Genomic DNA, 22,951 nt, shown 5'->3' with positions numbered 1-22,951 from the left:
ATTGGTATACAATTACACGAAATTCTATTGATATGCATAAGCCGAAAATTTAAGGAAATAAGTTTTCAATTTATTATTTTGCTGCATGATGAAAGAAAGAGAGGACTCACTTCCATATAAATAGTTTTATCGAGTGTGTCCGTTCTGCTGTCTATCCAATGCCAAATTCGCAAGACAACAAGCAGATAAATCGAATATTCAATCGGTATACATATTCGAGCAAGACAAATATAAAAATACGAAAGACATTTTCTGATTTTCTATTTTATTTCAATTGACAGGATACACAATATATCCTCATTTCGTCGTCTTTTGTAATAATTTATTGATATCGATTTTTCCCGTCTGTCTCTTCAAAAAGCTATATTCTGTTATTATCATTTCCTGTGATTTTTCTTAATGCCACTGAAAATATCGGAAATATATCAAAACGTTTTCCTTTGTTAATTAATTTCTTAAGCCATTAAATATTTATTTACGCATCTCCACAAATATCTTTAAATTGAATTTTTTACTTCTATTGTAGTTTTCTGTAATTTTCTGTGATTTTAATACATCTAGCTTTTCCCTTATTTGCAATAACCTAACAACATTAAAATCCACTAATTTTTCGTTTTTTAAATTTTTAGTTATGCGCATTACTGTTGAATGTACAAAATTATCCGCTTAACCAACTTTATTAATAAAAAAGCTTGCGGTTAAATCTGGCGTAAATGAAGGCGACAAAGGGAACGATATTATGATTCTCGACGACATCGAGCCGATGCGGGACGACGAGAAAAAGGGGTAAATTCGCGTCGATATCCCGATACGCTTCGCTATCGTCCGTCAGTTTGAAATTTACGACGACAGTGTCGTGACTGACCGTCGCGTGGAAACGGGCGAAATTCGCGGCGTGCAGAGAGGAGACGGTATACGCCCAATACACGTGGAGTTGTACCTCGCGTCCTCGCGTGGCGTGCAGCGAAGATAAAAAAAGCCGAAAAAGAGCACGTCGACGGATCCGCGGCAATATGCCAATACGGCAATAAAGCGGGCTCTCTTTCTCCTTCTTCCTCCTGCACCCTTCCTTCCTCTCGCATCCTCTATCGCTGCCTCTTTCTATCTCGTACGGCGTCGATATAAACAGGCGCACAATGTCGACGCAAAAATGCCGACAGATGGGATTCCCGCCCCCTCGCTACGTCGCCCGCATGCTCTCACCCGTCCCAAACCCCTCATGAAACCACCCACAATGCTCGCTTTCATAGCCTTTCATCGTTTTTCGTCGGTTTTTCCCGATCCGCGTGATACGTGAGCGCGGCGCCGCGTTTAGGCGGATGAAAGCGACCGATATAAAGCTGCTCGCAACAAACGATGGCAGCGCAAAAAAGATTCGCACTAGCGCGGCCAGTAGGTTCATTAAATTCAGAGAAATGCTCGTGTTAATTCTTTGCACTTGACGTTCTATCTTTTTAATTCGTAATACATGTATCAATAAGCATGTAGGTACACCTCCCGTATCAATTAAAATATTATTTATGGATTATATCAAGTGCAGAACTTTAATTAGAATTGCCAGGAAAGTTTTAAAAGCTATTTCTTCTTAAATACAAGATGTAAAGAGATTGTGTAAATTATTAGCAATATGTTATTTAATTTTTTCCTTAGTCTAATAAATTTAATAATATATTTCTCGCGAAATCGAATAGATAAGAATGTTTTGTACGGAAAATAGAGCGACGTGGCGTGAAAAGAATGCGAAGAGCCGTCGCGGAATTTACCCCGGCTGCGTTTTCGGGAACCGGTCGTCTGATCAAAGGACCAAGCACTCGAATGCAGGCTAGGACCAAAATCCTATCTAGATGCTTAGCCGTTATTGAAATGGCATTCGCAGCTGTTTACTCCGTGCATACAGCGCGACATCGACAAAAGGGTTTCGAAGCTAGCTGCCAATTTCCTCGGAGCGAACGAGGGTGGGAAGAAAGGTGAGAGGCACTAAGCGGGAAGAGGGGGTTTGCAACCCGTTTGCACTATTTTCCGGCCACTTCGTGTGCACGCGCGACTTTATCCGCGAGGACACAAATGGCTTTGTGGCTGCCAAAGGTTCACCAAACAGGAAGAAACCGCATTTGCCTGGTGAACACACAGACGCTGATATCCAACAATTCTTAGCACCACGTGCGAGGGATACGTGAATACACATTGTATTTGACTAGTATATCTTTCTAGAGTACAAAAGGAGTCTTTCAAGAAAAAGAAGAATAATCGTTATGAAGATGTTAAATATATTTTAAGATTGTTTCAACTATGATGAAAAAAATGTGATTATTCTGAAATAAATTATACTTATAAATATCAATATTAACTTTTGTTTTTAGCACCATAAATCCACGTTTTTTATTTCAAATGTGTGTTAATATATAAAATTAAAACCTAATAATTAATATTTATAATATAATATGTATAAATTGGAACAAAATATAATTAAGTCGACAGAATTAGCAGTTATACAAATTATTTAATTTAATAAAGTAAACGTTACCACTCGATTAAAAAATTTAGAATACAAAATAAGAGAACGAATAATGAAATTAATTAATTGTAAAATAAGGTGGGAAAGAACGTTCGGATTGGCGGAAGTCAGAGAAGAAGAGACGATTTTAATGGGAATGAAAACTTTTACCGTTTTGCCGATGATTACAGGTTAACGAGGCGGCAGTAAGTGCCCACTCGTCCGAACGATAATTGGTCGTTGATCGATTCGTGCCGCGAAACTCGCGGTGAATCCGCTACAAATGCGAAAATCTGCCTCGGTCGTTCCGGCCGTGATGTTCGCGCGAGTAAAAATGACGTGTGTGTAAAACCGAGAAGCTATATGCGTTCGCACGAAACTGCAGTTGCGGATAATTGGAGCGCGGTTGGAGGGACGGCAATTGGCCGGAATCGACTTCCTCCTATTTCTCTTGTGCTTTTAACAAAAAGAATAATCATTAACTTGGAAAAAATAGATTGTGAGGAGCATATTAAAGAATGCAATTTTCATCGCGAATTAAAAGGCATGATTATTAAGATCGTTATAATAATTATTACAATCATATCATATATATAATATAAATTTAATTTAATACACATATGTATCGTTCAATCGCGAATGTTAAATTTATAACTTTGAGCTATATAAATAGTACTAAACAAGATAGAGAAAACACAAAATTCGAAAAAATTTTCCTATCGCATGCATCTTGCACGATTGCAATCAATAATTGGTAATCTGTTGCCAGTCGGAGCATAAATTAGCCATGACGCGAGAGAAAGCGTCGGTTGCGATGCAGACCATAAAGAATCCGGTCGAAACCGGCGCGGAGTCTCGGAACGGAATATAAACGAGCGAAGGGCACGCAACACTCCTGATGAGCATCAGCAGGTACATCGTCGCGCTTCTGGATGTACCATCGATACAGAGCGCGGTTATATGGGTTGTTGCCGATTCCCCGCAGCGCTTGTATCCTGAGTAATCCTCAGGAGTGTGCGGTGGGCACGCACGGCATTCTGGCAATTCTCACGATTTCCTCGTCTACCTCGTCCTCGGATCGACCCGGAGAATCATCCACCCGCTTATACACAAACCATCCGTCCCGGTCGTCGTCCACGTTCACGCGGTCGCCCGACGCGTTTCTCCCGATCTATCGCTCAGGTGCACCTCGATTCCCTTGCTTGTACATGCTTGTCGTTTTATCCGCAGATTCGTAGAGACCTGCAAACGATCCCGAGACGAACCGGAGAAGGGTTCTCGACCCTTACCCGAACACGTACGAATACTGCGTTCAATAGCTGCAATTCTCTACCACCTGTGATGGCCATTCAGCGCGTTAAAAACATAAATTTCACAAACTAATCCTCGCAAAACGAGGATTTGTACCGCCATTAGACAGTTAGTCGGATTCTCCTACAAACCCTTACAAATAACAAAAAAGATTCGTGATTCGGAATAAGTTAAACTGATTGTGTTACTAGCGTATTATATGGCTATTTTAACAGCACAACAATGACAGTCGGTATACAAAAAAAATGCTTAACGGATGGTATTATTCTCGTCTCACAGGCCCTAAATCTTGCTTGTTTCAGGCGCAATCGTTTTACGAACAAGGAAGGCATTCTCTGAAATTTGAATCTCTGCTCGCAGAGGATAAGATTAAGCATGCTTTGTCACGTCAAAATATTTAAGCTTTTCCTACAACTGTGAAACAAAGCTTCTCCAAGCGACGAAAATGGGCGTAATGTTATTGTGTGGAAAATATTGGAGCAAAAGGAAAATTTTTTTATTTTAAATGTATTATTCAGAATATAAAGTTGGAGAACTAAAAGATAGAAAGTACAATTATTTTTATAGTAAGATTATATATATCCTTGTTACACAGTTATTTATAGCAAGACATGGTCAGTTAGTCCGATATAAATCAGTTTAATAGGTTAAAGTGACAGATTGAGAATAAAAGATTTTCATGAAAAGGAAAAGAATTTTGGAATCGTGACGACAAGAATACAACTTGAGTCGTATACAAAATACGTGAGCGAGCATAGCAAAGATTTAAAAAATGTGAAAAGAATCGCAATATATTTTTTTGACAATAATACTTTATCCTTTCTTGCAATCTTTCTACACGCGCACATATTTCACGTATATCTTACGTACTCAAGCATATGTATCTAATATTTACGATAATTAACAGTGAGAGTTGATGTGAATATTTGAAAGTGAACGTTGATATCAAAATTGATAATTATCGAAAAAAATTATAGAAATTTTAACAACAATCGAAATATTTATTCTGCTATAATTTATTCATTAATTAGACTATCTCCTATCATTAATAAACAAGTCAATTTATGTTTTAGAACGAGTCAAGCATAGTGATATTCTCGCGACGATATATTTCAAGTGCGGAATATTATTCTCTCTCTACGAAATCTCCAATTTTTGAATTTGTATTTAAAAATACGAGAGCGCGGATTCTCTCCACATATTAAGATAACTAGAGCTTGACTGCGAAAGAAGATATCACGCCTGGTGCTCGCTAACAAAACTGTGCTCGGGCATTGTTTCGGTTCTCGTATAAAAGAGCGGCGGGAGAAGCGACGGTCTGTATGCAACTTAAATAGAGATACCAAGCGAGAAGGGTGCACCGAAGGTGCGACGACGGTAGGCAGTGATGCTAGTCGGTCGTAGCTACTCGTCGTGGGGCTTAACGATGATGGGCGTGGTGGAAGCGGGCCGCCTTTGTCCTCCGCGGCGGTCCAAATTATGTCGAGCGGCACCGAAATCAGCCCGGTCCGATAATTGGCAAGCTGTTTGTTTTGTCGCAGACCGTGCCGACAACAGATGGCTACGTTCAGTTCTGCCGATGGACCATATTACGACCTGCTATTATCGACCGACCAAAATAATTGATCGCCCAGGACCGAAGCCTTCGGACAGAACGCCGAAGCGTGAACGCGAGGGACGTTGAAATATCCAGCTACGCATTGTTAAGTCATCGCCGAAAATCTACCGCGAGGCTGGTTTATCGACGTCCATTAATCGCGGAATATCGTGACGTCGGCAGAAATTGTCATCTTAAAAACAGGATAACAATTTATGTTTGAAATATACTGCGAAGTACATCCTATATTGAAATGTAACATGAAATTTGATTTACGAATGATTACTTTCGAACGAATAGCTTAACAATTCTTATATTGTTTTGTTTTATCGTAACGAAGAGCTTAATTGAGAGACAATGTTCGATAAAACGCAACAGGTGCGACACAAGTAAAAATTGCATAACTGATTGCAGTTTTAAAAGTATAATCATACTTGCATTTTTTAAGCAAATTGTTATTCGTTTATCTATAACTACACGGTTGCCATAACAATACGAGATGTACTTCTCTTAAAATATAGAGCAAACGCGAACAAATAATTAACTTTAAATTTATTTATTTTTCCGGTATATAAGCGTTATATAAAATGTTACAAGCGTAAAAAAAAAATATACTCGTGAGTAATCACGGGGTAAAAACATGCAGAGAAACGAAAAAGTTTACTGATTTGGCAGTTAAGCACCTGTGGCATTTTATACGAGGTGAGATGAGGTCATAAGATCGAAAAAGCTGTGGAAAAAAGGGAGCCAATATCTCGAATAATTTTCTCTACCTTCGTCAGTTGGCGGCACCGTGCAGCCCTCGGCAATCTACCACCCTCGACAATTTAACCACCCAACAGGTGGCAGCACCATACTGTACATACATTTCTCAAGAAAAAAAATTTCTGATACCTCTAAGTACAAATTTAATTATCATCATATGATGTAACTTATAACAATCAACAATATACTTTAACATTAATATTAACATTTATTAACTAGAAAATGATATTATCTCGCAATTGATACATGTGTATATGAATATAAAAAAAGATAGAAATTGATCCACAAGCAAGAAATATTTTAGAATTTTCATCGTAATTAAATTTTTTAACATTATGTAGATTTTACAGTTGGAAAAATATTAATATTTTAAGACATTAGTTTCAATCATTTTATTAGTATTTTCTAAGAATATATCTCAATTTCTAAATGGAACGTTTCTTCACGGAGCAGCTATTTAATATTTTGTATACTACTCCAAAGGAAATACTTGGTATACAAACAAGTTCCTTTATCTACATTCTTGCTATCGAATAAACGACATGTCTCGCAAAGAGAGTAAAAAGACCTCAAAGCAGCGAGCACCCTCGATCTATCTTGGTTGGCAGCGCACAAGACAAGTGGCCGATACGTGCGATAATAATTAAGCAAACGGCTTGTCCGCCTTGTAAATTATTTCTCGGAAAGCATCGTGTTGCTGTATCAGAGACAGATAAAAAAATGCCAGAGGCATATGTCTAGCTTGTCAATCGTAAAATACTCTTCTCTCTGAAAACGAGATTTAATATGCCGCGTACAACAACTTGCAAAATTATCGACAAAATGGGATATACAAAGAAGAATAATTTTCGACGAACAAACTGCTCCGATCCATCAAACTTGCAATTAAAGCGACAAAAAGATTCTCCTTCTCCGAACACGATAAATACACGCGACGATGTATAAATTATGAGACGAAAGGACGGGAAGAGATACAAGACAAAGCAATATCTTCGCCCACTAAATAAAGAACGCGACACGGGATATCAAACAACGATGTGGCGTAGCAACAAAATCGATATCGGTCGGACCGCAAAAGGAGAAGCGGGATATAGTATCTGGACTCTCGAGCTCGTCGTACGCGAGGTGGTATGCGACTCGTCGGACCCGTGTAACTTATCTCAAGTGTTGCCGAGATTGGGCATGTTTTGTTTCGACTCTGTCCCTCTAATTAGATGCCGTTTAGACTTTTAAGTCGACCGGAATGAAGTGTGGTCGCGCGAGATCAGACGATCCGATAACGCGCCAACGAGAAGACGTAACGACGGAGGATACGTCTCTCCTCTTAATTTCAGGATCCTTGACGATGCTACGCCGCGACTATGTACGAAATGAATGTTCCCGAGAGACATCGAGAGACCGTCGCCTGGAAGTCTGTAACGACACCACGTCGGTCGTTCCCGTATGTCAGAGGAGGCAAAGTATGTGAGCGGAGTCGACCATGCGCCTTTGATCCGCACACATAGATAAGCTCGCATATTTAAGAATGCTTTTAACGGGTCGATGCGAGCCAATTGCCTCTAATAGGGGAACCTTGTTGTTACTGCTTTGAATACACGGCGAGCGAATAACTATAGGGATCTACCGGACAATTAGCCTCGAGTGACAAATCTACTTCTACAGCCGTAAAACTCATGAAGCATCGTTCTAGACGCAATGCGTGACGCATAGCTTCGGGAACGATGAAGTTAATGAGCGGCGTATGTCTAATTAGACATTAAGTTCACGTGAAAAATGCAAGAATATAATAAAAATATATATTTGAAAAACTGTTACATAAATTTGATAAGCATCAGTCTTTTTTCAATATTTCCAAAATAAAAGAAACTTAAAATTATAAAAATATGAAAAATATTGTGTGAGATTTGAAAACTTTTGCAAACTAAAGACGAGTGGAAAAAAGCGCTCAAAGCGCGCGATTAAATCTTTAATAGAAAATGTGCGTTTCAAAGATTTAATAATACGACGTATACATTTATAGCGCAAACAGAATAATGAAAGATAGTCGTCGCTTAAATTACCTCCGGATAGAACGTATTTACATGCGTGTACAGGACGAAGGATCCTGGGATCGTTGTCAGAGAGCATAGAGGAGGCTCAAAGGGATCGAGAGGCGCGCCTGAGAATGGAGATTTAAGGGGCCGACGTGGGTGTGGGTGGTTACAGGGTTCCCGATGGCGTCGTCATCGTCGTCGTTGTTGGCGTCGTCTACAACGTCGTTGCAACAATTCGCCGCCAATGTGACGCCCCTGCGCTTATTCCAACAGGACACTCATGTATATAAGGCCCTTCTACGTGGCATTTACATTATTCGGTCCCGACTCAAATCTAATATTATGAATCACGCGTCCTGTCTGGGGTCCGTGTATAATGGGGTCGTAGGTCAGTCCGCCTCGCGCGGAATTCCTCGTCGTTCCTCTGCACGATAACGGAGGAACGGAACAAAGACATGAGTCTGTGAAGAGACATCTCACTATCATCGAAAAATATCGCAACTATGTGTCTTATGTTCTCGGAATATTTTAATCTCAGATTAAAATATCCGAAACGCGCGCGACGAATTAATATTAATATAAATCCGAGTATCACATACAATTTTGTAAGCAAAAAATGTAAAGGTAACATTCTCGCACTCTACTTAATGAAAGTGATTCAATTGCTCAAGTTAGTTAAATAAGACCAAAAAATAAAAGCTAATCGAGCGTTAAAGGATACCGACTGTTGCGCGATTTATTGATAGAACGAGAAAATGAAAGGGAGAAATGAGATGGGAGGGTGTAACAAGACCGAAGGAGGATGAGTAGAGACGAGAGAGGAGAGGATTTTCTTAAATTGCACTTTGTAGCTCCTGAGAGACCTTACACAGGGATTTCGACGCCCACGGCGAGGGATAACGAGGCGAGCATCGGGGCCCCCCCTTTCGTGGAGGTGAGAGACACACACCGGTGGGTCCATCGTCGCAACGTGCGGCCCACGGGGACATAATTGATATCCGGGAAGAGCAAAAGGGCGGCGGACCGGTGGCGGTGCCGCGCGGCGAGCGAGGAAGAAATTACCTCGGAGAGTAGGGGATGGTGAAGAAGACACGAGGAGAAAGAAAAAAAAAGAGACGAAGGACCACCGCGATCGTACGGGAATCACCGACTTGCCGAAACTCTGGCAAAGGCCACCTAAGCGCCGACAGATCATCCTCTGTCTCTATCGCTCCTAGCTCCGTAGTTTGTTTCTTCGCTAATCTTTCCCCTTCTCTCTGTCTCTCTCGCTAATTGACGGTTGTGCGCTGTGCAAACACGGAGTGACCACCTCTCTCCGAACTAATTGCTAATCGCAGCTTCGGCACGAATCCCTCCCTCCTATCGGCCATGTTTCTCTTTCGCTCCTCGGGAATTTCGCCCTCGTATATGCACCCCCGAAGTATAAACAAAAGTTTAAATGGTCGAGTATTTAGCGGACGAAATTGGAAAGAGGATGGACCGATAATTCGATCTCATCGCACATTGAACGTGTACGAGATGCGCCGAAATCGGCCATTAATTTAAAAATTGAGCGAATGTCAATATGTTCAAAAAAGTGATTCAGGGAGGGAGGAAGGGATATTGATAAATAAAACGCAAGATCTTACAAGATAGAAAATATGAATATTATATCTGTCGTGAAAGACACGAAGAGAACACTAGTGAATTATTCAGTCTCGAATTTGTCCTCTCTGGAATTTATCTTTTAGTGGTATAATGTGCCGAGTTTGCTCTCCTATAAAATGACTTTGGATCCTTATATATCAATATTTAATATTGATTTAAAGATTCATATTTCAATTTCAATGAATTTGCATTTGTACACATTATCGACGTTGCTTGACATTAGCATATACATGAGACACTTTGAGATATTTTAAAATATAGTTTCATATCTGCCAAGTGACAAATGAGATTATCACGTGATCTTTTAAAATAAGCATACGCGAGTTATACAATGCAATATGTGGTGCTTGCGAGAAAATCCCAGTTACCGCCATTTGGCAACGTCAACCGTAAATTATAGTATACAAAGCGTACCGAGAATATTTGCGATTCCTCGCTTGCGAATAATTATTACTACCTTCAGCTATTTGCATAAATTATAATTTTACGATAATATATTACATTCCACAAAAGTGAAGCAAATAGTATCTGATAATATACGTGAAATATAGACAGTAAAAAACTGAAAACTTTTGCAAGTTTAGGAAATTTAGTGGAATAAAATTGCGAATATTATGAAGTATAATAAACTAACTTTTGAAAATAAAAATATAATCAGAATTTAATTTTCATAAAATGACGCTTGTTTAATTTAATGTGATATAATATCTTTTTATTGTTAATTAATTGCGTACACATTTAAAAATATGTTCTGGTCAAAATAATTAAAATGCACATATCTAATATTAGCTATACTCTCGCGGATCAAAATCATAGTAAAGAAAGTTTTAGTAGTCTCTTTTTTGGTGTATCAAAGTATCTACAAAGCGAGGATCAGTCGATAATCCTCAAATGAATTTTGTCAATATAAAGCAGGTAAACCATGAAAAGCCCAGATAAACGGATTAGCCTTTGATGAAGAGGACCTGGATTCTGTGGTACATATAATAGAAACAGCGAGCGCGAGAACGCGTAATAAAAGGACTTCACACTGCAATTTGCCAATTTCGCAAATATTTTCCTCTTGTGAAAAAAACTTTTAATCGTTTTAATACGAATCCACAAAATCTTTATACACATAAGAATTGTTAACTTCCATTCCGCGTTAGTTAAACAAATGGTTCTCAACTGGTTATTTCATATGCAACGGAATAAATAAAAAAAAATCGATAAAATTAAAAATAAAGAAAGATTCTTGAGATCGCCTGTTTAGATCTCATAAATCAAATGTGCCTCTGAGTCACAAATGACAGTTATACTTCTGTCCCGAAATGATCGAGTACGCCGAAAACCGTCCATAACGATGTCGAATAGACTTGTACTTGTTTAATTATTTATTTCTTTTCAGATATTCTTATTCGACTCGATTCACATTTATCATAACGATAAATGAAACGTCAACCTTCGTCATTGACCGCTTGCTAAAATTCATGGAGTAAAATTACATTTTTTCTAATGTTTAAAAAAAGTAGCAATTTCAAAATTTCAAATGAAACGTTCGCTTGTCCTATGGAAAATTCTATAGAAAATACTACTTTCACATTCTCACAAAAGACCGATTTCCGAAAAATGGCTTACGCCACATTTATTCGTCAAAATGAGATGAACCGAGATTCAAGTCCCCTTAAACGTTTAGCAATCTTATCAAAATTATACGGAGATCACAGCTCAGATATGATTCTTACCCTCGCAAGGGAACAGTGACACTATTGCTATCGATGCAATGTAGTCAATGACAAAATCTCACGGTTGATTTTGTCGAGTCTCGTCAAGACTCTCCTTACGCGTCGTTTAGCCCGCGCTTTGGATCGCTTCGATTTGTGCACGAACAATTTTCCCTCTCTCAACGTCAGACCCGTTTACCTCTTCGGGATCACGAGCGAAAGGGAGCATGGAGAAAACCACCAAAAACTTGTCAGCGAGTTTAAGCGCGAACAAAGGCCCACCCGTCGGTCCGCCGTGCCTCTAAACGTTGAGATTATCATTGTGCCGATATTTATCTGTCAGTTTCTAGCCGCGGTTCCTTGCTCGATCATTGTCGTGTGGTAGGATCAGTGAATTCCGAACCGTAGCTCGCATTTTTCAGGTTGACAAATAGACGGACAATGAGACATTCCGACGCGGGTAGAATAACACTATTTAACTACCGTAAACCTTTTTCGTCGACCGTCGCGATCCGGCTTTCGCAAAAATGATGAAAATCGAACGTGCTCCAATGTAAATTCCGACGCTGCCTTTTAAGCAGATTATATTGTATTACAAATTTCTCGCCGAGATTCTCAAACGAAACATGTGTGGAATAAATAATACGTTCAAAGCGGAGCAGAAAATTATATAAAAGAATACATATATATATATATATATATATATATATATATATATCAAGTATATCACGCAGTGATTATCTTCTCTCTTTATACAAAGAAATTTCCATTATACAATCTAAATTTTTTTTTAAAAAGTATAGATATAATGACAATCCGTTAATTTCAAATATTTTTAAAGATAATAATTAAAATAATTAAAATTATTTAAAAAGAAACGTTTCAGATTGTGTGAAATCAGTTTCGATACTTAATATGCATAGCTTTGTTTTAAATGGATTTGTTTACCAGATATGAAAAATTAATTTCCTTCTTTAAAAGATACTATATAAGAATGGATCTTGTATAATTTTGCTTACATTTTCGGAGCAATTTTCGTCACATTCTGCATATAAAGTAATTAAAATTTGTATACACTATAAAATATAGTGACAATCCGTTAATTTCAAATATTTTTAAAGATAGTAATTAAAATAATTAAAATTATTTAAAAAGAAACGTTTCACAGATTGTGTGAAATCAGTTTCGATACTTAATATGCATAGTTTTGTTTTAGGTGGATTTGTTTACCAGATATGAAAAATTAATTTCCTTCTATAAGAGACACTATATAAGAATGGATCTTGTATAATTTTGCTTACATTTTCAGAGCAATTTTCGTTACATTCTGCATATAAAGTAATTAAAATTTGTATATACTATAAAATATAATGACAATCCGTTAATTTCAAATATTTTTAAAAATAGTAATTAAAATTATTAAAATTATTTAAAAAAAACGTTTCACAGATTGTGTAAAATCAGTTTCGATACTTAATATGCACAGCTTTATAAAACATGCACAGGAAAACAATAATAATTTACGTAAAAATTATAATTGTAATTAAATATAATATTTCGTTTAATTAAAAAATAATGAATCAATTATATTTTTATCCGTCCAAACAAAATGTAAAATAGATATCTGTTAAGTTAACAGAAGATAAAAAAGAATAAAGTCATTGTGATATTAGATATGATAGCATTATAATATTAAATAATAATGTTTACGTAATTTATCTTTTGTTTTCAAACTTTAGTAAGAATATACACTAAAATAAAACGTAAAAAAATTGTGCAAAAATATTAAAACAAATAATTTCATGTCTTCTCTATCGAGCGAGCGTTTCACTGTCGAACAGACAGCACGCTGTAAAACCATCTGCTTTTACAGGGTATATTTGCTTGTTGAATGTCGATACTAAGAAACTTGCCATCCGTGCACAAATCAGACATTCAACGATATCAAAATTGTTATAAACAAATATTATGGTAGAACAAAATAGAAATACTGAGATAAATATAAGATTTAATATTACGATTCTAATAGTTTTAATATTAGAAATATATAGAAAAATTTATATATATATATCATTGCAAGATATGAATTAGACGTTCGTTTTAAAAATATTTTGATATATAAATTAATATTTATAAAAAAATCTAAATCTGATCTTTAAATAAATTAAAATATACTCTTATTCAATATATTATTAATTTAAATATATTTTTAAATATATTTTTAATTACTTTATTTGCAGAATATACTCTTTTAAGACTGCATTATTTTTGTGCATTAACACGTATATAGAGCGAAACACGTATATACGTGAAATTATATATAGTACGAAATTATATGCTTTCCATATAGGACAAAAAACATGCACATATGCAATAATATACAAACTCACCACATTGACGAAATCCTGGAAAGTCACTGCCTGGACACGCGACTCTTTCGCTCTAGTCAGAAGTATATCACGTTTGTTGATCGGTATTTCCGCCTTCCATTCAGGACTATTCAAGGCCGTCAAAAAGTCCTCCAGCGGTATCTCTCCAAAACCCTCCGGATCAAACTGGACAATGTAAATAAACGAAATTTAGATCTGATCTATCGAAAATAGATAAATAAACGCGGTAAATCATACACACCTTGTCAAAGAGCATTCGCCATTTCTGTAACATAAAAAACAGTAAATTTATTTTAGTTAGATTGAAAATAAAAAAAATATATTTTGTGGACGAAATTAATTATCTTCTAACATCTTAATTCACAAAATCTAGTTATTTTGTTACGCATTCCATAATTTAAAATGCACTATACTTTATATCTTGAAAAAGTAGCAATATAATAGCCATAAACTCTCTATTACTAAATCAAGAATTTTTATTGATAATTAATGATAAAGTGTAATATTCTAATGATTAAGAAAAACAATTTCTTTTAATAATTAATAGCTAATTGCTAGGCTGGGAGAATTAACAGATCTCATGATTTCGGGACGATGACTCACATCGTTAAGTAATTCTCGCCTATACTCGGACTCGTCAATGTCGATCTCCGAGGCCAGATCGGTGTGATCGGTAACGTATCCATCGTAATGCGCGCTATTCGCCTCGCTGCGTGCATACTCTTCCTCCTCCTCGACAGCACCGGCGATGGTCGGTATAGAGACACCGTTTGCCAGTAGCATTACCGCGCGCGGCACGAGGTCACCGGGTGAATCTCCTCATTCCTCCCTCTTTCGCGTACTTCCTGAAATATAAAAGGGCTACGTGCTAAATGTGCCATTTTTGAAGCCGATCGATTTCGCCGATGTTAACGCTACGATATCGGCCTGACATCTTTCACATTATATCCTTCACGTCCGATATTCACGGGATAACGATTAACTCTTGATCGTGAATTTGCATAAACCCCCCCCAGCGATGACTCTTCACAAGTATATCTGAAGCATATTTGATGAGCGCGCTGCATTGTTTCGACGCGAAATATTTCTATTTTGTCTTTATTTATTGCTACCTTGCATAAATTAAATAATATTGTGATATTTAAAAGCAATGGAAATAATTTTGTAACTCGCTGTAAAAATATATAGATACGCAACATTTTTTTGTAAAAATTGGGGACTGCTATTTTTGTATGATAATTTGGAGGATTTGCAGGCGATTATGTAATCGTCGATGCAAGAAAATATTCACCATGAAGACGTCGGAAGTAAGGGTACAAGAGATATTGATCGTCCTTGCACTCCTTAAGGCATATTAGAGCAGTGCCCTTGAAACTAGCCTGCCATCCTAAAGCGGCGCAATGTGGCACAGCATGTTCGTATGGCGGTGGTTGCCGTTTCCATGGCAATGCATCGATGATGGGATCGTATACCGCCATGGCGCATACTGTGCACATGGGGTGCATTTCGTGATATTAACATGTATCTCGTAATTGCGAGAGATAAACAACGATATCCTGAAGAAATCAAAGTACTCTCCCTTACTTTTATTAAATTAATATCCCTTAGAATTTAGAAATTTTAATTAATAGAGTTTTTCCGCAAATAATTCTACAGTTCCTGATATGCTTCAGAAAGCTCTCTGACGATGAAATATAAAAAATAAGGATCCGAAGATATGGGGTAAAGTTTGTTCATTACATAAAAATTGATAACTTTTTTTATTTCAAGCAAAATCGATTTGAGTTATAATAAAACTTTTCGATAGGAAAATTAATTTGTTTTAGAGCTTTTAAAAAATGCCAGATATCGAACAAATTTAATTTTTCTAATAAAATTAGCTAGTTAATATAATTAGCTGTATCAAATTATGAAAGTGTATAAAATTTTTTGATAATTAACACTTTGATGTAGAACGTATATTTTCATTTTATACCTCTTATAAATCATAGTACATTGCATTTCTTAGATATATATTAAAATAAAAAAATATAAAGAAAAATATAAACTCGATTATCGATTAAAAAAAGTAGCAATGAATAAAATATAATGACAGTTCTTTACTTAAATTATATAAAATTATTTCTTTTTTAATCTTCGCTTTGGGTCTAATTCAACTATATATTATTCTTTGAATATATTTACTCCTGTATTCTTCTTATTTAAGAATAACTTCTTGATCTATTCTGATCAACTTTTTGATATAATCTACTAATCTGCAAACCATCGCGTAGTTCGATCGACACGAAACCATAACTATAGTGCATCCCATGCAGTCCCGTCCAAACATATCCGATCTCTCTTCCTCTCTTCTTTCTCTCTCTTTATCTCTTCTCATCGTATCCTTCTTTCGATACTCACGCGAGCTACCCTTCGTTTTGGGTAGCGTCGTCCTACTACACACAGACTACCCCTCGGATAGCGTCGTCTCGGCTCCCGCAAAACCACCCGCATCCCCAACCCGCGTTCTCTCTTCCCCTTATCTAGTTTTCCTCGCGACGATGTCGTAGACGTGTCGTGCAAAACTCGGGGGCTGTTAAACTGAGACGAGCGTAAGGTCATCGACCTTAAAGTTCTACAAAATACGTAGTTATTTGAAAACGAAAAAAATTCAGAATCTCGTTGCTTCTCCGATATTTTACAATTTTGACATCAAATATACGAGATTACAATAGGAATAGAATAATTTAATTTAATTTTTAGAAATAGAATACATTTAAATATCTTCTATCTCTTTCTACCTACTTTTTAAACTACATCATTATTTATATTTACTTTACATCAGTTTTAAAATTTTTATATTCAAAATTTTTTAAACATTTCTCCTTAATTAATAAATTTTATATAATTATTTATATAATGTAATTATTTGTCGCGATATTAAATAATCACGTTATCAAAATTGTTTTTGCGATGAAGCTTAAAGATTTAATGAAATATTTTAGCACATGCAAATTTTATTTGCCCTTTAAAAGCTTCAATTAATTATTGTGTAATTGAGCTATTAGTTGTATCATTAATAAATTAAGATTTTAACGCAACTTTTCAAATATAAAATTTTACATTAATAATTTGAGATAATTTTTAATACGTTCAAAATTTGATTAAAATTATTATTCTACACAGGGGGAAGAAACATCCCGATTCGCTCCTGCTGCAGACGTATCCCTTTACAATCCACCCTACCATGGAGTTGTATTACTTTGGACACTCATCCGTGACGCGCTTGTAAGATTTGTACAGCGCGTCACATATAAGTCAGCTTCATAAATAAGATGCGACGTGCAAGTAATCATGACACGTTACTGAATACCACGTACTGTAATATCTACATGCGGGTCAATATAATGGAATCTGTATAAGTGTACACCTGCATTTCATGGTAGAATGTTTTCAGAATTGCTTATTTTATGCCAACGAGAGATTACCAGCTAAAATACGGGTACAGATAAAGAAAAAAAAAACCGGAATATATTCTTTTATCAATTCTCTTCCGAGACACTTTTAAAATAAAAATAAAAAGTTGAGTACACTAGACATATTTTTACTTGTTATTCATAATTGTTTTTGTAATTTTTACTTAATTAATTTAATTTAATTTACTTTATATACTTAATTATTTATATTCATAATTGTTTTTATAACTTTTATTTTTATTTAATTATTTGTATTCATGATTGTTTTTATAACTTTTATTTTATTTATCTATTCTCATGAAATACGTAGCGTATTTTTATCATTTTTATTTTTATCATTTTATTTTATCACATTAAGATTTTTCCATCATTATTTCTTTTTATTCTATTACTATTTCTATATTTTTAATATTACTTTTTTTACTTGAATTAAAGAACTAAATTTCAATGCTTTAAATAATCTTAAAATGTGCAATTAGTTTAATTAGAATATTTTAATTATTTGTTTTGTAAAGTACATTGATTACTTCGGCGCGAATAATATGAATATCAGTATTCGTGCGAACAAACTCATAGGTACATACATACAGTATAAATAAACTGAACATTAATGACATAGTTTAAAAAGTAGGTAGAAAGAAGATATTTAACCAGATGCTCGCTAAACACAAACGTGCAATACACAAGCATAAAAATAAGCATGAATACAAGAGGGAAAACACTACATTTTTTTCTACACTAAAATTCTTTTTTTTTCATCTAGTTTTTATATTAAAGCGAATGCTAGGTTTATTTCTGTACCTTATGTCTACATATTAATTTATCGAAATTACATCGATTTTGATTTATTAATATATCGAAGTTACATCGAACGTTACATGTAGTATATAGCACACACACACACACTAACCTAACCTAACACACACATGTGTGGCATATTACCGGAATTAATAATTAATTAATAAAGATTTTACCTTTCGCAGAGAACGTAGTCCGTCGTTGACGAGACGATCCAGGAGCAAACAGGCGCAAAGGAGTACATTCTTGATATCAGAATCTCGCGATTCGTCGGTGACACATTTTGAACTTGTGCGCGGCCGCGATGGAGTAAACTCGACGGGACTCGACGCTACGTTCACGCGCAACGCGAAATGTCAATCTCCAAACACTCGCGAGATCGCGAAATCGGATCACGTCGCAACGACGTGCGATACGCGCGCGAAAATCACGAAGCCGAATCACGAAGAAACGAACATAGCCGCGAGACCAACCGGCCGGCCGGCATGAATCGCTTTCGTCCACGTGAGAATCGATACGATAATCAAAAATATCTCGTGCAAAAGCATATTATTAGCAAAATTAACGAACAAACGAAAAATAATGGACTGTCGTCTCTCTCAACAGCCTCGCTTAATTAGTATCCATAATAATAGATCACTGAAACGATATATCCAATCAAAAAAATGTAATCGCGTATCGTCCTGCAGAACGACGCACTCAAACGGAACGTGTGATTAACATAAATAAGTCGAAAATATAGATGTGTGTGATGTATAATTTATATATAATTTAAATTATTAATAAACGCTAGACCTTTTTATAGCAACGTTCTCAATATTCGTCGATCGGATCCAGATTTCGAAGCGAAATCGGCAGCCGTGTTTACACTGTATCGTTGCACCCGCGATTGGCCGAACGCGCCATGCGGAACTGCGGCACGCGCGCGATCGATAATACAGGTTGTCGCGTGGCTATGGTGGCGTCGATGGGGGTAATGGTGGGGGAGGGGGGGGCGGAAGGGGGCGGAGGAGGACGACGGCGGCAACGGTGGCGGCGATGGTCGCACGTGACAAGTCACCTGATCACGTTCGAGCGCGTGCGATGGATCACACGTGACGAGTTACTCGATCGCGTCCGGGCGTCTACGCGATCAGCTGATCCGGCCCGTGACGCGAGGCAGCTCGAACGTCAAAAACCGGCGAGATCGCTGCAACGTGTTCCCGCTCTCGAATACGATGTCGACGACGGATGCTAGCAGCGGAAAACGCGTCACGCGACTGACGGCGGATCTTGCCGCCCTCGCTGATTCATCCCCGACGTCTCCCCCGCTATCTACCAACGACCCCTTCGATTCATTTCGCCAACGCGCGCGGAGTCCAACGCTCCGTTTCGACCCCAACCGTGCCCGTAGATCCGGACGTGTACGTGTGCTCGACATCGCTTTGTAGTCGTCGGCGAGGCGCTAATTAATGGACCCCCGCAATGCGCTTTCCCCGTAATTGCGGAGATCTAGCGCGTTCAATGAGAATTGACCCATAAGAGCGACTCATTTTCGAAATATCGCCATTGTTTCTACAGTTCTTCGACCCTTATAAGTACGATATATAATACGATAATAGACAATAGAGATATGATGAGAGAGATTTATATAGTAATTTGATTTCAATCTTCTGAAATATTATTTATATATATTAATATTATTCAAAATTGAAACGAATAATTATGAAAGCATTCTTTTGTGTGTGCAGTAATTGAAATGGCTCAATTTTATAAATTTTATTTCTTATATATTTAAATGTATTGTGCATAAATTAGAACTACTTTAAAATACCGGAGAAAACATAATTCATATTTTATTTTATAAAAAAGCTAAAAAATAATCTTGTTTGCTCTAAAAGTTTTCATTTATTCTCATACTGCACATTCACGTTTCAGAGGTATTATAAATCTCAGGATATCGACCAACCGACGTTACTTTAGACATTTCCATAACCATAAATACATTGTCGGTTGTAGCGAGAGATCAAAGATTACAAAAAGTCGGTCGCGTGATACAGTACATGTATTACATAAAGCATGCGAATTAAATTTATAACAAGTTGTGTGTATGTATGTGTGCATCGAAAAATGAATTTTCCAGACCTCAAAAATCGACAATGGCATGAGATTTTTTTCTCTTATATTCGTCATTCCATTATCGATATTTTTTAAACGACACGTCTTTCGAATTAAAAGGAATAAAAGAAAGAATTATCGATTATTTAAATGATATACTTACATCATTATTAGTTGCATAGCGTCTAATCGTGGCGGTGATAATGTAAGTTCTTGAGAAAGAAGAATAAAAAATATAGAACAAAATTTTTTAATTTGCTTAAATAAACGATTTTCACATAATGGATCCACGAATGAATCGACGAGGATTATGCATTTAACAGACGGTGATACAATACACATCAAACGATGATTTTACCGGTAGTTTCGAAAAATGGTTTTTACGTAGCTTCTAGAATGAGTATAGATGACAGTACCGAACAAGACTAGCGAACGTTCCACAATTACCGCTCTTGGTTTTTTTCCTATTCATGACAACCAGTCATATGATCGTGCGTGGTTGATTACGCGTCGCGAGGCGCTGCTCTTACTATCTCGTGGAAATGACATATTAGGTTAGGACAACACTGTCAAGTATCACCATGCCTCGAATTTGACGTGGAGCTCTTGCGCGAGTCTGACCTCAACATACGGAGACGGATGAGGAACGGCAACAAGGAGACCATGTCGTATCTACGCGATTGGCGACAGGCGTTGCGCGCACCACACGTTTACCGAGTAGCGAATAGCACCTTTCGCATTCAGAGCCAGTTCCTGGCGCTGATCCTCCTCGTGCTGAGCGTTCCGGTCTTCTTTTTGGCGTATCCGCTGTTGCGTAGCGTCGTGTGCTCGCCGCCAAATCAGACCCTCACCCAGTGTCGTTATTACAAGTATAATAGAACGTATCCCACCTCGACACCCATCAGGACTTCCAAGGGCATGACTTATAGGATAGCGATAGTGAGTGACCTGGATGATAATTCCAAGCTCCCAGATAAGAGAGATACGTGGTATAGTCTCATGAAGACTGGCAGTTTGTACTGGAATCCTACTACTAATTTTCTATCTGTTATCTGGGACGATAGAACTGTCACATTGTCCTCGTCACTGTCTATGAAAGGACGTGGAATGGAATTGTCGGAATTGGTGACGTTTGACGGTCGTCTATTGTCCTTTGATGATCGTACAGGAATGATATACTTCATTGAGGGTGATCAAATTTATCCATGGGTTATTTTGATGGATGGCAATGGTAAAAACCACAAAGGTATGTAAGTTGTACAGCAAGTAATTAATATTATTATTGTTGGTATAGCATGCAAGATATTTTTTTTATCTATTTTTAGGGTTTAAGTCTGAATGGGCAACTATCAAAGATGAACAATTATATGTTGGCAGTATGGGAAAAGAATGGACTACGCCGTCTGGTGAATTTGAGCATAACAATCCATTGTGGATAAAAGTAGTATCGCCACGTGGCGAGACACATTCCCTCAATTGGATTTCTTACTACAAACGATTAAGGCAAGCGATTAACATCGAATATCCAGGTATGAGAATACTTGTAGATTATGACTACGTGAATTAATTCATTATATGTATACTTTGCATAGGTTATATGATACATGAATCTGGAGCCTGGAGCGATATACATAAGAGTTGGTTCTTCTTGCCCAGAAGATGTTCTCATGAACGTTACAACGAATCGAGAGATGAGAAAATGAGCTGTAATATCATGCTGACTGCTGATGAAAACTTTATTGATATTAAAGTATGTTTTTGATAATTAATTGCCTCAGATCTATTTAAATATCTTATTAAATTGTAGCAACAATTTTGAAATTTATTACAGGTTACTCATGTTGGAGATTTAATTCCAATCAGAGGTTTCTCCAGTTTCAAGTTCCTTCCTGGTTCACAGGATTCTATCATAATAGCATTGAAGACTGAGGAATATCAAGGACACACTGCTACATACATCATGGCCTTTACAATAGAAGGAACAATAATAATGCCAGAGAGCAAAGTGATGGACAAAAAATTCGAAGGACTAGAATTTATATGACATTCCATTTAGGAATAGTCAATCATTTAATAAAATTGTAAATAGATGTACAGAGAATGCATAACTTTAAATTTCTATTACATTAGAATTGCTGCAAATCTGATCAGTATATATAAGCTAAGATCGTTTCTTTGAACGATATTGCTACATTCAAAACGCCAGGGTACAAATTTTATTCTTATTCTTAACATAGACTAAAGCAATTACATAAGAATATATACACTAAGTGATAATTGTAAATAATGTATGTATATACTAATGTATGTACATATATACTAATCAATGTACTTTGAATAAATACTTATATTGTGTTTTATATACATAAATTTGTGCGATTATGTTAAAAACAGAGAATATGAGATATATATCATTGATATATTTTATTGTATGTATATCATACATTGTTCTCCATTATTTTGCTAAATTATATTTTTTTTTTAAAAAAATATAATCAATAAAAATATAATTCAAGCAAATATTTCCAAATGTCTAAAACAGAGAATTATGCTAATTTTAGATATATCTTACACACTTGTCTTCATGTTTTTTGAATTTTAAATATAAAATTTTAAATATATAATTGTAGGTCAAATTTTCTTTTGCGTTTTCGCGTTCTG

General features: G+C 36.4%; 2 protein-coding genes across 3 annotated transcripts in view; one reads left to right on the top strand and one right to left on the bottom strand.

Moving 5' to 3' along the window:
* The window catches only part of Stet (stem cell tumor), a 374,943-nt gene extending 353,930 nt beyond the window's left edge, over positions 1-21,013 (bottom strand). The window contains exons 1-4 of one of the 2 annotated variants that reach the window (XM_083091373.1): positions 20,454-21,013; positions 14,544-14,785; positions 14,182-14,205; positions 13,941-14,105 (exon numbers count right to left, since the gene is read on the bottom strand). In XM_083091373.1, coding sequence (XP_082947499.1) covers positions 13,941-14,105; positions 14,182-14,205; positions 14,544-14,723 — 369 coding nt within the window. In that variant the 5' untranslated portion in view covers positions 14,724-14,785; positions 20,454-21,013. Of the gene's footprint in view, positions 1-13,940; positions 14,106-14,181; positions 14,206-14,543; positions 14,786-18,369; positions 19,129-20,453 lie in introns of those variants that run through there. The other variant, XM_083091374.1, reaches the window with a different exon arrangement.
* LOC145966935 (soluble calcium-activated nucleotidase 1) lies at positions 20,764-22,650 on the top strand. The gene is made up of 4 exons (XM_083091375.1): positions 20,764-21,536; positions 21,616-21,819; positions 21,883-22,040; positions 22,122-22,650. The coding sequence occupies exons 1-4, from the start codon at positions 20,930-20,932 to the stop codon at positions 22,332-22,334; spliced, it is 1,182 nt and encodes a 393-aa protein (XP_082947501.1). The 5' UTR covers positions 20,764-20,929; the 3' UTR covers positions 22,335-22,650.
* The last annotated feature ends 301 nt before the right edge of the window (positions 22,651-22,951 follow it).

This window comes from Camponotus vicinus, unplaced genomic scaffold, assembly GCF_025532165.1.
Source record: "Camponotus vicinus isolate PSW18456_S1 unplaced genomic scaffold, iyCamVici1.0 SCAF_2, whole genome shotgun sequence".
Lineage (NCBI taxonomy): Eukaryota > Metazoa > Arthropoda > Insecta > Hymenoptera > Formicidae > Camponotus > Camponotus vicinus.
This window is presented reverse-complemented; position numbering and strand designations above follow the sequence as displayed.